The 15,656-nt window shown below is 38.0% G+C and overlaps 1 protein-coding gene across 8 annotated transcripts in view; it reads right to left on the bottom strand.

Annotated features, from left to right (window-relative positions):
* LOC116260355 (uncharacterized) overlaps positions 1 to 11,846 on the bottom strand; it is a 53,581-nt gene extending 41,735 nt beyond the window's left edge. For all 8 annotated transcript variants that reach the window (XM_031638638.2, XM_031638641.2, XM_031638642.2 and 5 more), the window contains exons 1-7: positions 10,758 to 11,846; positions 5,737 to 5,799; positions 1,761 to 2,095; positions 1,581 to 1,662; positions 1,415 to 1,492; positions 1,237 to 1,296; positions 707 to 811 (exon numbers count right to left, since the gene is read on the bottom strand). In XM_031638638.2, the coding sequence (XP_031494498.1) occupies positions 707 to 811; positions 1,237 to 1,296; positions 1,415 to 1,492; positions 1,581 to 1,662; positions 1,761 to 2,095; positions 5,737 to 5,799; positions 10,758 to 10,940 (906 nt within the window). In that variant the 5' untranslated portion in view covers positions 10,941 to 11,846. The remainder of the gene's footprint in view (positions 1 to 706; positions 812 to 1,236; positions 1,297 to 1,414; positions 1,493 to 1,580; positions 1,663 to 1,760; positions 2,096 to 5,736; positions 5,800 to 10,757) is intronic.
* Positions 11,847 to 15,656: the final 3,810 nt, after the last annotated feature.

The raw sequence follows: 15,656 nt of genomic DNA, 5'->3' as shown, positions 1-15,656 counted from the left end.
AACAAATTTTAAAATAACACAGTTATTGGTGCTTTCAACCACAATATCATGACATTAAAAGTGGAAGACTAGATTGGTAATTTGGTATTACACTCATTATCTTAAGGTTGATCATGCATTTTGTTTCTAATTTCCTTGTCATTTGGATAATGCAATAGCTAGAACCTCTCACATCTGTACTCTGCAAAACCAAAATTCTCAAGTTCTCCATTTTCGATAAGATGACTTGAGAGCTCTATCATAAGCTTTAGCAGATGACCAGATACTGTAATTTCCCTATAAGGAAAATATATTCTCCAGCAGACATTTTCTCAGTACTCGAAGAGCTGCTTTTGCACAAACTGCAGTTCCATGGTTTCATACACGTGGAAGTATTGTTTAAAATAGCATTTCCCTTCAGACAAATATTAAAAAAAAAAAAAATCAAGCTAAAACGAAACATAAACTCCATTTCAGTTTTGATCTGTTATCAGATCCAATACTTCATTTATATTAAACTTGTACAATAAAACATGAAGATGTACATCATGTATCTTATTCAGCAAATGATAGCATGACGGAACTCTTATAAGTTCATGTATATATCTAGGACTTAAATCATAGCAGATATCCTGCATGCATGAACAAAAAAATTGAAAGTAAAATAAAACGGAACGTTCAAATGAGGTTTTGTATACCATAACCAGGGAACAAGGAAAAGAATTACTTGCAATGCAAGGGATAGCCTTATGTTCTCATCAAGTATGTCCAGCCGGTAAGAGGTAGCTTTGGAAACAGCATCCACTAAATCCTGTTGTTGCTGGTCAAGTGCCTGGACATACATTTCAAATTTGGAAAACATCTCAAACCATGTAGGAAACAGACAACCACCTCTAAGATAACTGAACCAATAATATGGTTAGAATATCTTGGTATTCACAAACTTTCAGTGAATTTCAAATTTAATCGAAGAAATAATATAGTCTAACCACTGGATTTAAAAAAATTTTCAAGGAACTAAGGTGATGAGATAATTGAATTATGCCCTCAAAAGCCGAAACTTAAGTGACAAAAGCTGTTTCCTAAAGTATCCTTTTACTCCTTTGCTGCCCCACAAGAACTATGCTGTAAAACCCTTATCATTTTTTCCCACTTAATTATGTCGCATATTTCTGCAGATAAAATCTCCCTTCAAAGAAAGAAACTCTGAAGAAATCTGCTTCATGAGATCTATTGGCAGATGTAGAACTAACTTACAGTGCGCATATAAGAAATTTTTTTCTCCAGTATACATTTCTCATTGCGGATTTGTGCCTCCTGTGGACAAACAAAGTTGTTAGAGCAACCTTTCTTGAAAATTCAGAAAAGTAAACGGCAAAAAAAAAACAATTTTTTTTTGTCAAGCTGATGCCTTGATCATCATGCATTTTTTTACCTTCATAGCATAATCAGCAATATAATTTTTCAACTGCATTATCTCCTCATCACGTTCTCTAATTTTGGGAACCAAATCCTTTTAAAATACATCATCATATATTAGGAACTGATAGCTGGCATTTGGCATATATATGTCATGAAAGCACTTGCTTAAAGAGCATTACCAAATTGCCTGCATCAGATACTTGCATCATTCCATGTGTAAGCACATTAGAACTAAGATTATACTCCTCTTCATTCTGGTTTCTGTTCGCATGGCAAAATTGTTTAAGATGTAAATACACAAGAAGAGAGGAAGCAATCCCAATGAGATTCAAAAAATAACCAGAACTATGAAGAAGAACCTTGAGGGCGATGACGGCACTTGAGAGAAACCAGAATTTTCTGCAGCAATTAATTCATCAGCAAATCTAGTCAATGTTCCATTTGAATTGCAAGCCTGATCATAGCTTTGGGCAGAATATACATGTAAAGAACAATCATCAATGTTTCGATGAATATCTTGACAAACAACCAATGTGCCCGGTGAACTCTTTTGAGGACTATCTCCAGAAAAAATATTTTTTTCTATTTCCTGTATGATTGTGGAACCAGAATTCTGCAATGCATAGCTTCCCTGTGAATGGCCATGTGCATCTCTTGAGCCAACAGCAGGATGGTCCAACGTTGTTTCAGTTCCCTGCAGGAAAAACAAGAAAAAGAGCATCCTCCTCATTTAATTGTCTTGCTACCACTTACACACAAAGCATCAAGCAAACATCCTGAAATTTCATATCTAAGACTATACTGCTGCTGAAAGCCATGGAGACGGTTAACTGAATGACCAGCTCTCCAGTCTTCAGTTACAGAACACTGACACGTATAATGTGGGAGGAAATAAGAACATAATAATCAAAGTAATGCGCTGTTTACTAGCTGCTCTGCAGACTGTACGGCTCAAGTTCCAGAAAAAGCATTCCTACAACTTAGGTGGAAATTGAAGCCAAACTGATCCCCATAAAAGAACTATAACAGAAGCCATGCAAAGTGATGAGGGAAGCAAGAAGCAACTTAAACAAGTAGTTCAAATAGGTGATTTAACAAAACATAAACGAGAATTCTATAAAGAGAAAATATAGTACCCAAAGCATAAAAGTGCATAATTTTCATCAGAAACATTCAACTTTGTATCCAGAGAAGCATATTTATATTCTTTGGAAGCAGATTTTTTATATGATTTTAGATGCAGAAACAAATGCAAAGTTTCACAATCCAGAACACAATTTCATGAGCTTTTGAAAACTTCCAGTAAGTATCTGCATCCCTATAATAAATTGTAATATGTCAAAGAAGAAGGAAAAAACCTGGCCACCCTTGCTGGTAGGGATGCACAACGAGTCGAGCCAACTTGGTCTCGACTCAAACACACCCGTATAAGCTCGACTTGTTTATTAAAGGAGTGAACTTTGAGTTTGAGATAAAACTCAAAATATAAATGAGTTGAGTTCGAGTTACACAAACTCCCTCCCCTTCTCTCTCTCCCTCCCTCTCTCTCCCCCCAAACCCCCACCCCTCTTCTCTTTGAGGGTTTCTGAAACTCTCAGTCGAGAGCTTCAGTGGGTTTAGAAACCCTCAACCGAGGGTTTACGTTCCTCAGCCGAGGTTTCTGAAATCCAAAATCGAGAGCTTTGGAGGGTTCAGAAACCCTCAACCGAGGGTGTCTGAAACCCTCACTCGAGAGCTTCTGAGTGTTCAGAAACCCTCAACCGAGGGTCTATGTTCCTCAACCAAGGGTTTCCAAAACCCTCGATCAATGGCTTCTGAGTGTTTAAAAAAAAAAAACCTCAACCAAGGGTTTAGGTTTCTCAAACGAGGATACATATTTGCACAAACTGTCAGCCAAATATTCTGGTTCTTTCCAAGTCATAGAAAGATTTGGCAAGGTGGCAAGTAGGCTCCAGCTTCCCGTAAATTAGAATATTCACCCCACCTTCCATGTTTCGAGGTTGAAGCCTAACTTGCAAGGAATGGAGAGGTAAGTTTCTATCTATGCCCTGCCTCTAAAAACTTCAGCTACGCTAGCTCCATTTCACGTGCTGCGAAGAAGGACAAGTTGCCATGCAGGAACACTTTCTACTTGGCTGATTGAGTCGCAGGAACTGAAGCTCCCGCACCTATATGGGAAGATCCTAGACAACTGCAACAATGTTTTCCAGATTTCACACCTTGATGACAAGGTGTTGTTTAGAGGGGGAGGTAATTGATAATTATCATGGTGGCACAATGCTAAAATGCAAACAAGAAAAGAACAAGGCAGGTTTAACACATGGCGGATCCAGGTCCTTGGATAGGTTGATCCAAACTGAATCACCACTAAAATATTTAGGGTCAGGTTGAACCTGATTTTATGAGTTTAATGAGAACTATGTTCCTTGCTGAGCAAGGATTAGCCCTCACATCGTGTGTTAGCTATTACTTCCCTTCTTCCTGTTTGCTTTCTATTTTTGCATGCAGGGAAGTAATTGCTAGCTGCAGGGAAAGGCGAAACCACGTTGTATTGTGTTTTATTCATTAGTGGTATTGTGTTTTATTTATCAGTGGTCTTACTGATCCATATAAAAATGTTGCGCCAGCCATAGCCCCAATCATTTGGTTGTGACTATTGGCATCTTTTTGCCTTCTCTCCTCTTCTGTTTTCTAAAAGTTCTTCAGGTGGTACAACAGATCCGACACTTCAAAATCTAATACATTGGTTGATCCTTTGAAATTCTTTACCATAAGACCATAAAGTCACAATCTACCAAAAAACAAACCGTAGCCTCTTATTCCCAGTATCCTTGTAGCCATAAAGACCCCTTAAATTTTTCATTTCAAACTGCAGGAGTGACCCTGTGACCAAAAGCCATAGTCGCTATTTTTGAAGTTTGAACCTGTGATTTGTAAACTTGTGATCAAAAGTAAACATGTACTAAATCATTAAACATAAAAGCAGATATTTTATTTTAAATAATATGCCTTAGCTTTTAATCAAAATACATAGAAGAAGAAGCCTCTTTTTCTGTTCCGAATATTCAAAAAAGGCATTTTGAAGGACACCCCTTAATTTTCACTTGTGTTACAAAGGATGTCTCACACCTAAAGAGAACAAATCTTCATATCTCACTTTCTATAGTTCTTAAATTGAAGTTTCTGCACAAGTCATGTAGATCCCTAAGTTCAATCATCCGGTTGTGACTATTGGCATGTCTTTGCCTTCTCTCTTCTTTTCTCTAAAAATTCTTCAGGTGGTACAATAGATCCAATATGTCAAAATCTAATGCATTGGTGGATCCTTGAGATTCTTTTTACCATAAGCCCATAAAGTCACAATCTACCAAAACACAAACTGTAGCCTCTTTCCCAGTATCCTTGTACCCATAAACTGATAAACACCCTTTAAACTTATCATTTTCAACTGCATTTGTGACCCTGTGACCAAAAGCCATAGTTGCTATTTTTGAAGTTTGATGATTTCTAAACTTGTGATCAGAAGTAAACATGTGCTGAATCATTAAACATAAAAGCAAACTATTTTATTTTGAACAACCTTTTTTCTGTTCCTAATGTTCAAAAAAGGCATTTTGAAGTACACCCCTTAATTTTCACTTATGTTACAAAGGATGTCTCACATCTAAAGAGAACAAAACTTCATCTCTCACTTTCCATAGTTCTCAAATTGAAGTTTCTGCACAAATCATGTACATCCCTAGGTCCACACTTACAGCACATATAGTGATAGCAAATAAACAGGTTCCAGTCTCAGTCGGTGTTGCAGACTTTTTCACTACACATAGCATGAGATTCCACACATAATCAGTAGCGGATGCTTTTCCTTGTAAATTGGAATTCACCACTTATGGTACCAGCAATTTCATTTTTCTTTGCATTAACTTCATGTTGTAAAAATGTTCTCACCTTCACAGTCTTTGTTCATCTCCATTCTCTCAGAGCATGCCACACTTGTTATATCCTCTCTTCCAGTTATTTGTGTGTTTTATGAGGCAGCATTGAGGAAATTTTGCAAAACAGAATTGCAATCGTAACTAGAACAGAAAAAGACTATGGAGGACATGTTGAGTTTACAGAATAATTACTGCCTAAGGGCATCCATTGCTGAATTTTCTTGGATGAGCTGGAGAAGCTCATGAACGAGGCAAAAGAGTGATTCTGGGCAAAACTGTGGTTCAAAAGCCTTTTGTCTATTAATAATTTTAATTGGAATAAATAATGCAGAACCATTTCATTTCCCTTGGAAGCAGAATATGAAATTAAGCTAGTAAATAAGATAAGATAAACACTTACATAGTTATCAATTTCATGCCTCGTAGCATGCAGTTCAGTCTTCAAGCTCTTGTTCTCAATTAGCTGCAAGAAAGAAGAAAGTAACGATTAATTAACAAAATTAACTGCCACCATAAGCTATAGATTTGTGGCAAAAATATGTTAGAAGGTGGAAGAGAAAATAACATAACAATTACGCGAGAGTAATACCATACTTTATTGAAATTAATTTTGTTAAGTTTTGGTTTCTGAACCCTAGCAGACACAACAGATGTTTCCATAAAAGAAGATACAGATAGAAGCATTCCTTTTTTGGACCAAGGGAAAGTAACAGCACCTATAATACAATATAATTAGAGATGCTGTAGAAGCAACTAGAGCTTCGAGTGACAAACTAGGAATAAGGTGGTAATAAATTGAGGAATTCTTGAGATCTATATCTCAGACATCACCATACATGCAAAAATTGACCGGATACTGTCTTTTGGACTACAAAGACAGCAATAAGATCCATAAATAACACTTAAATGCTGCAAGCAGCTATGACCAACCAATTACAGGAACGATAGAAGCAAACTGGCAAAGCCTAGGGAACTGAGGTTCCCAATCATATGAACTATCTACACAGTGTTGGGCTCATTATTTAGCTCCGAGGACAATCCACTTTCATCACATACCACTCTTTCTCACTTATCAGATTCAACGGCATATTAAAGAAACTTAGAAAAGTAATATGGAAAGGTAAAATATAAGCAATGACAAAATGTAACATAATGCACCTTTACAAATGCTGAGAGCTGTGTTATCAACTTAGGCGACTAATCGACTATTTCCTTAATGGGTAGCCAGCCAACTAGTTTATGGCTATGTGCCTAAATTGTCAAAAGCAGTAGGTGGTGATTGAGCCTAGAGCCTAGGCTGCCTAGGCAAAACTAGGCACATTAAGCAGTCCCAATAACAAAAGAAGAAATTGATAACATGCAGCATTAAATGAACAAAAGTGAAGCATTTCTAAATGAAAGAAAATATGATTATCAACTTAATAAAGCAAAACAATCAAAATGCATTATAATACAAACATATTAAACATTACATAACATGACAAACTATACTTCAAAGTTTAAAATGTTCATTCAGTTAGACTTTTAAAGGTTATATAGCATAAACAGAGCAACTTTGCAACCCAACATCCACATTTTTTCAATGTAATTGCCCTATAGAGCATGCAAAATTTTCTAATTTCCTAAATGCCACCTGTTAAATCTCCAACTCTAATTCCTAAAACCCAAAAATTAAAGTAAGAACTAAGATAACTAATCTAATTTAAAAAGGAAAATAGAAGTAATCATAGACTTCATATTAACATTACTTGTAGGGCTGCACATGGGGCTAGGTTTCAACTAGGTCTGACCTGTCCAAACCTAGTCTAGCAACCGACCAAGGCAACCTTGGGCTCAAGATGAGCTCAAACCATTGGCCACGCTTGCCCCAGCACCTGTGAACGGGTAATCATCCTGCTCTGCATGGTTGTCATGATCGGCAAGCAGTCTAACGCACAAAGTTCCTTTTTTGCCTTTTCAAGAAAAATGAAAATTTTGAGGTTAACAAGAGGCAATAAAATTTCCTTAAAGCCCATAATTTATTTACATTTTTCTGTTTTAACTTCACCTGGTCCTAATCAAGCTTATCCAAGCTTTTCAGGTGAAAATTTCTATCCAGCCATTAAATTGGGTCACATTGCAAATTGAGTTTTGGCTTGGTTTGAATTTTAACTAAACTGACCATGTGTAGACCTGTCCAATGCACAAATCAGGCTATGAACGGCCTTTGTTCCATTATGATTCCAACATAAACATGAAAAAAATTATATAAATAAATATATGTATATGCAAAGCAGTTATAAACCTTGAAAATATAAAAGTAAATTATAATTTTTCCAGTGTATATAAATTTGTACAAAGTTACAGACATCCATAAATAAATGTCTACGCAGGTATATACTTCTAATGCATAACCACATGCAAGGCCAAAAAAGAATGAAGAAAGAAAATCTTAATAAAACAGAAAACACATAAAAAAAAAAACTTAAGAAAGGGGAAAAACTTCAGGAGGCACAAAAGAAGGGGAAAACAGTCTTAAACTGTTATAAATATAAGAAGAAAAAAATGTAAACTGCTAAAAAGAATATGCAAGTATGCAACCCTATACCATGGCCTAGGCATTTTCATAAAGCAAGTTCCATAACAAGTAAGAACAAATCAACACTCTTTTGACAATATAATCATGTACTTGATGATGCAACAGATAGGGCTGCACAATGAGTTGAGTATCTTGAGATCAGCTCAAGATACACTAAATCTGCACGGCTCAAGGTCAACTTGTTATTAAACAAGTTGAGTTCAAGCCCTAAAAGTGAATTCTTTAGGTTTCACGCAGTTAAGCTCGCTTAAGCTTGTTAAAAGAGCATATGCAGAATTCATTTCCTATTGATATTGCAAAAAGGGCTGCGGTTCAATGGGTGTTTGTTTTACTATTTAGAAACAGGTTTTTGGTTAAAAGCTCTTTCTCTCTTTTTGTATATGTTAGACCAAAAAGACTTCCATACAGTAGCTCAGCTAACATGAAGCTGAGGGCTTGCTTGAGCTTAGTTGAACAAACTTGAGCTTTCCTAAGCTCAAGATCAACCAAACTTGAGCTAGAGCAGGCCTGGTCAAAGGTCAACCTGACTCAGTCCTGCTTGTTAACAGTGCTAGTTGTGAACATGAACTATGTATATATATATATATATATGTATATATATATATATATGCTAATTTTTTCCCAATCCTCTTCTGTGGCTATCTCTCTCCTCATCTTGCACTCATTAAATTGCTACAGACATCAGTTCTTCTATTCTATTCAGTATTTGCCTAGTATTCTCTACTTTCCTTTTTTTACTTTCTTGTATTCTTCCTTTACTTTCTAATTAATGTTTTGACTGGTAAACTGGTTGTTGGGGCCTCCAACAGCCAGCCCTCTTGGCCCTCATCCTTCACTATCTTGTGTAAATATCTGATATTGATGCACAAATTTGTAATGCATGTTCTCATGCTTTTTCAGCTATAATGTAACTTGTTATTTTATCTTGAGTGTTCTTGTGGGTTGTCCTTTGTGATGGTATTGCTCTGCCCCCTCAGTCCTTTGAGAATAAATGTTTTTGTGAACCTTGTGAAATGCAAGGCTCTGCTTGACTTCTATTGGATACATACACAAATATATGTATAAAGTTTTATGAACCTCACATCTCACAAGGTTCGAAAGGAACATGCATGAACACATGTTTGTACTTTTTGTATGTATTCTTTTGTACATCTTTTTATATGTTTGTGTGTACCCGATGGTATAACTAACATTTTTTATTCATTCTATCTTGGTCGATAGACTTGGACCATCTCAGACTCACTAATCCTTACAAGGCCCTCTTAGAATCTTGAATAACTTACACGTTATTTCCAACTTCCAATGCTGGCAATTTAAGCTAGGAAGAAAAATCATGATTTGCCACATGAAGATCTTAGTTACCACAGACTAACCTTACCATTCACCTAGCTTGCCCAGTCACATAAATAACATATGCTTTATTCAAAATGAAATGATAAGTCTGTTTTTTCCAATTTCAAATTGACTATATTAGCTAACTGACGCAGTTTGGTACTCTTGTGCTATTGATCAAATTGGAAAACCAAGGTGTATCATATGTCGAGGCCTGCTTTATGAGCCCATGAACCTTAAAGCGATCAATTCTCATGATTACCTTCAGCTAGTGCAGCCATTTTCCTTTTTCTTCGGTGTTATAGAGAAACTAGGATTTAATATTGATAGTTAATTATGTGAAACACTTTCTTTGCACAATAATTGAAAAGGACTGCAAAAAGCCAGAGTTTACATCACAATGCATATTGCTTTATTTTTTCATATGGTTGTTATTTGACACTCCTAATGCTACGGCGTGCTTTCTTTTTTATTAGAGCATGTAGTTTACTAGTCTCGTGTAATCTAGTTTGGTGTTCTTCCCATGTTCATTGGACAGCCAAACCAACAGATTATTGTGCAGCTGACACAAGGATATGCATGAGAAATGCATTTCTGGCATAATCAACTAGCATATACAGCCTAAAATCTGCCACATAATCTAGAAGAGAAAGGCAACTTCCAATCCAGAGATGCAGTTGCAGGCTCTAAATCATACATGTCAAATCTTAGCGTTTGGCCAAACAGTTTCTGTTGGCATTTAACCTTATGAATTTATCTTAAATGAAGGAAACCATAAATACTGTAAGAAATTGGAGCTAAAGAGAAAAAATATCATATTCCCCAGGAAAGGAGACCCTGGAATGGTATGGGAATAGTCGATATTATCTACAATTTACTTCAGAAGAATCTCGGCCTCATGTGTTCCTCCCTGACCTCCAAAGTATAAAGGTAACAGAGGCTCTCATACCCCTTCTCACACAGACAGCAGAAATGCGGTCTCAGCCCAAGTCCCCCATCTTCTCTGGTAACAACTCCAATGGATATTTTCTCTTCATGTCATCCCAATGTTGTTCTGTTATAATACCATAACGCCAAATAACCGAAATTGGTGGCTGCAAGCTGCACCAACCAACTGGATAGATGCACTTGCCAACCCCTTAGTCACCAATGGTATATTGGAACCAGGCTAACATTGCCACTACTACCAACTGCTGCCTTCGTTATCAATGATATAGAGACAAGGTTAGCACTAGCAATACACTGACATAGGCATGAGTGAAGCAGCAACAGTTGAGCTGAGCTTCATAACGAGCAGCAATGCCCGTCACAGCCATGGCTCAAATATGCGCCAATATATCAGGAGTCCCAAAGCAAAGACCACGAATTACACGATGCGCAGATAAACACGACAACAGATGAGACTATCAGAGCACAGATAAATAAGACGGAGTTAAAAAGATCTCTTGTATGAACTCGAATAATATAAAGGTACAGAAAACAACAATAAGCATATGGAGAAGAAGAAAAACCAGCTTCTGAATCGTCAATTCTGCTGCCTCGATCGCCTTAAGAACTTGAAAGTGATTCTCTCCAGAAGACGACTCGTCACCATCGCCAGAAACGACAAGCCCCTCCATTCTGTGGATCAGATTGCCGAACCCAGCCTCCATTGCCCGATGGTATTCCCCGGAGTTCCCCTCGTGTGCCACCATGTAAGATGAAACCCCGGCCACCGATTCAGAACATGCACGCCCTTGTCGGTACAACTCTCTCAACTCAACTAGAGAAGAAGCCGCAAACCAACCCACGAAAGGGAAAAAGAAAAATGAAGGAGAAACCCCGAAGGTTGAAAAGAAGCGGGAGAATTTAAGCCCGGCGAAGAAAAACGGAAACAAATCTAAACTCCGGAGGAAAAAAGCGAGAGAGGCGGCGGAGATTAGACAGGCTTAACGGAATTGAAGGAATGAAGGAGGGGAATCGATGAGAGAGAGAGATATATTAATTGAAGGATAATGATTGGATGGAGCGAAATAACTCCCCAGTTTGACGGCCTGGATAATACCTACCTTCTACAGAGAGTTGGCTCCACCTCTACCGGTTCTCCTGAGCCAGAGCAATCCCGACCCTCCCAACCTCTCCCTTCCCACAGCGCGCCTCTAGGGGAGGCATCTGGAGACGTCGAAGAGCGTCCCTTTTGACACTTTTACCTCCCAGCGGAAGCTCCGGAACGCTGTTCAAGATCGGAAGCGCATCAGATTTCCGAGTGGGAGAAAGCCATCCAATTTGCGGGCTCGCAACGGGGGCTTCCTTCTGCTACGTCCTGCCTTTCCGTCCAAGCTCGCCCTTCTCTTATCTGCCGCCCGATTAAGCCTGCTTTCGATAACGCCAGCTGACGTAGACGACGCCGGCCGTCGCCTGATTAGGGCCGTCGCTGCCGCCGCTGCTCCTCGCACTTCCGAGGACTTCCCTCTTTTCAGTGAGGTATCCCAACGAGAGACGATAAATGTCCAGCCTCTCGTCTGCTGCCTGCTGCTTCCGCTCAAATTTCCTACGTTCTTCGCTTTGTCAGACAAGACCTTTCCTCCTCTCTCTTCCTTTCACACAAAGAGAGAGAGAGAGAGAGTTCTGCTTTTGAAAGGGAGGACGGAAGGAAACATTTTCTCCGCTTTCCCATTTTACTTTTTTTTTTTTTTTTTCGCGCCGGTGTCCTGTGGGTCCCGCTAGATTAAAAAAATAAATAAAAACCAAATAAATGTTTTCACTGACGAAATAAAAGACTCCCTCTTGTAATGGCAAAAATGGTATGAATTTAAAAAAAAAAAAATTGTCTTTCTTATTTTTTTTATTTTATGTAAAGACTAAAGTTGTGTTTGGTGCCAAAAAAAAAGAAAAAACATTGAATTCTGTTCTTATAATAATAGGCAAAAATATAATTTATTTTCACCATTTACCCTTCTCCTAGAGATTTATGCCGATAAGCGTTGCCTAAATTGGGAAAAGCAGTTGAAAATGTTTTCATTCATCTGCTTTTGTAATAACAAACGTATACCGTTAAACTTTAAATAACAAAAACTAAAATGGCAATAAAGAGAATTTTCTGGGTTATAGCGTAACGCGGAAAGCGGTGTCCGCACAACATCAATGGGTATTTTAGTCATTTTTCAGTTTATTTTGTATCCATATCAACGGGTATTTTAGTCATTTTTTCGTTTATTTTCCATCCATAACATATGATTCGATTCCTCCATATAACCTGCTTTTTCAAAATAAGTTTCTATTCAACTCTTCGTTTCCTAAGGCACACAACAAAAAAGATATCTAAATGTCTTTAATGGCTAAATGAAATATTGAAATATCCTCCCTTTATAAAGGCAAAAGTGAAATCCGAAAAATTTTCTACTACCAAGTTATCGAAACGTCCCTTTAACGAAACATTGAAACATGTCTTCTCATCATCTTAGTATTATAACATGCACTGATTATTAATATATCAAGTTCTTCACATTGATATGGTTTTGTTTTAGCGTCGAGTTCTTGTGACTCCTTGGACAATCATATACATCCCATGCAAGGCAGATTTAGATTAAAAATTCCATAAATAATATAGTTTTGGCCTTTGAGGATTTGAATGTAAAAGTTACGGATGCGAAGTTGCAACCATTAATTATTATTTTTTGTACTAAAACATATCTTTTTGCATCGTCACGCCTCGGTTGAGGAAGTTGATGCAGAGCTCTCAGTCAATAAATACTCAACACGTTAAACTCTTAGACCGCCTTCAAAGTGAAAAATTGTGGAGCAAATAGATTCAAGTCTACTATGGTTTCGCCTGGGCATCTCGTGGTCCTACCTCAGGTGGACCGTGGGGCTGTGTTCACACCGCTCTAGGCCGGGGCAGTTGCGCATACGGCATGGAAATAAAATGGGCTGATAAAACTAAGCGCGTGGGGTTGAGCTACGTTGACTTTGACCGGACCTTCCATCCTTAGATTACTTTAGAGAACGACACGTTGACCCTTCATTCATTTTCTCGGGTATCCCTTTTATGCGTTACGTCCTTAATACGAGGCCTGTCTGTTAGAGCTTGATATTACAAAAAAAACTTATTGATGATAAGAAAAATATTTTTTATGAACAGTATACGACCCTAAATTGAAAAAATGTTTTTTTATACAACCACGAAAATAAGGGGTGAACAACGACTCGTTAAAACTCACCTTATAAACAAGTTCGCGAGTCATTTGCTTAACGAATTGAGCTTGAGTTCACTAGTTGACTCGTTCAAATAATCGACTTGAGTTCGAACTCAACACGTAACTGTCGAGTCAAACTCGAGCTTTAATCGAGTTGAGTTCGAGCTTAATACATGACGATTAATATCAATTCCATTCAAACAACTTTGTTGAGCCCTAATCGAATTCAAACAACTTTGTCGAGCCCTAATCGAATCGAGCTTGAGCTCAACATGTAACTGTCGAGTCAAGCTCAAGCTGCTTCCGTCGAGCTATTATCGAACTTGAGCCGAGTGGAGCTTGAGGTTTCATTAGTCGAACCAAACTCGAGCCAAACTCGAGCTGACTGGATTCGGGCACAGAACTTGTGTTGACCCATAGGGAGGGCTGACGATAGTGAGTTGCGTGCATCGGTAGACACGCCACTGATTAAGGAGAGTAAGTTGGAGACACTAAAAAACAAAAAATGAGTTTGGGTATTTTGAATATATATATATTTGTAAATATATTCATTTTAAACTTTAAACTTATTTTTTCTTATAAGGTGAACTAAGGTGTGATTTTTCTTAATTTCTTAAAAGAAATAAAAGATAGTTTTTATTAAAAATAATTTTAAATTGGTTGGAAGAACATTTATCTTCAAGCATTCTTTCTTTAAATTTACAATAATCAGCTGCCCACTAATTATGGAAGAAGTTTTCGTCATTCATTTAAACGCTTCAACTATCGCTGGCAATGTTTTATCGTAATTAGCCGACTTGACGGCCAATTGAAGAATCGGCCGTGCTATGTTTAGTTTTCTTTAACTATTAATCTTCACATTTTGGAAATTTAATTGTTTTTTAATAGACTGATATATTATTTCAACCGTTATTTTATGTTGCTTTTGAATCAGCAGCACCGCCGTCCGAACTGTTAACGGTAAAATCGAATGAACACAAGTTTCCTCTACGGCTTCAACATACGTGGATGCAAAAACAACGAGAAACCAACAACCAGTTAAAGGCTTTTCTTGGCTTATAGAATCTTTCAACTACGGGCAAAATGCAAAGTACCTTTAACCTTAGTCAGGTTTTTTGAAGAACAATATAAATTTCAGCCTGCCCACAACTTGAATAAGATTTTGTTTCCATCGTGTATTAATATTGAATTATAAGACAATTGATATATTCGTACATTATTTAAGTATAGTCTCTAATTATATGGTATTTCATAAAGTTAACTTTGTTTCGTTTTTCACTTAACTCATTAATTTCGTATATATATAAAAGAAAAATAACTACTTATAAAAAGAATACGACATTGCATATTATGTCATTTAAACTGCGACGGTTGATAATACACTAACAACATTCAATAAGTTTGTCACCTACCAAACGAAAGAAAAGAATGTAACAATAAGTTTTAAATGACACAAATTTGTTTGGCTCCCTCAGTTTTAACGGCCAAGGCATAAATTGTTGGCTAAGGAGCAATGTTGTAGAAATTATCATTTAAACGCCCTTGTCGGTACAACTCTCTCAACTCAACTAGAGAAGAAGCCGCAAACCAACCCACGAAAGGGAAAAAGAAAAATGAAGGAGAAACCCCGAAGGTTGAAAAGAAGCGGGAGAATTTAAGCCCGGCGAAGAAAAACGGAAACAAATCTAAACTCCGGAGGAAAAAAGCGAGAGAGGCGGCGGAGATTAGACAGGCTTAACGGAATTGAAGGAATGAAGGAGGGGAATCGATGAGAGAGAGAGATATATTAATTGAAGGATAATGATTGGATGGAGCGAAATAACTCCCCAGTTTGACGGCCTGGATAATACCTACCTTCTACAGAGAGTTGGCTCCACCTCTACCGGTTCTCCTGAGCCAGAGCAATCCCGACCCTCCCAACCTCTCCCTTCCCACAGCGCGCCTCTAGGGGAGGCATCTGGAGACGTCGAAGAGCGTCCCTTTTGACACTTTTACCTCCCAGCGGAAGCTCCGGAACGCTGTTCAAGATCGGAAGCGCATCAGATTTCCGAGTGGGAGAAAGCCATCCAATTTGCGGGCTCGCAACGGGGGCTTCCTTCTGCTACGTCCTGCCTTTCCGTCCAAGCTCGCCCTTCTCTTATCTGCCGCCCGATTAAGCCTGCTTTCGATAACGCCAGCTGACGTAGACGACGCCGGCCGTCGCCTGATTAGGGCCGTCGCTGCCGCCGCTGCTCC

The sequence above is a fragment of the Nymphaea colorata genome, chromosome 9, assembly GCF_008831285.2.
Source record: "Nymphaea colorata isolate Beijing-Zhang1983 chromosome 9, ASM883128v2, whole genome shotgun sequence".
Lineage (NCBI taxonomy): Eukaryota > Viridiplantae > Streptophyta > Magnoliopsida > Nymphaeales > Nymphaeaceae > Nymphaea > Nymphaea colorata.
This window is presented reverse-complemented; position numbering and strand designations above follow the sequence as displayed.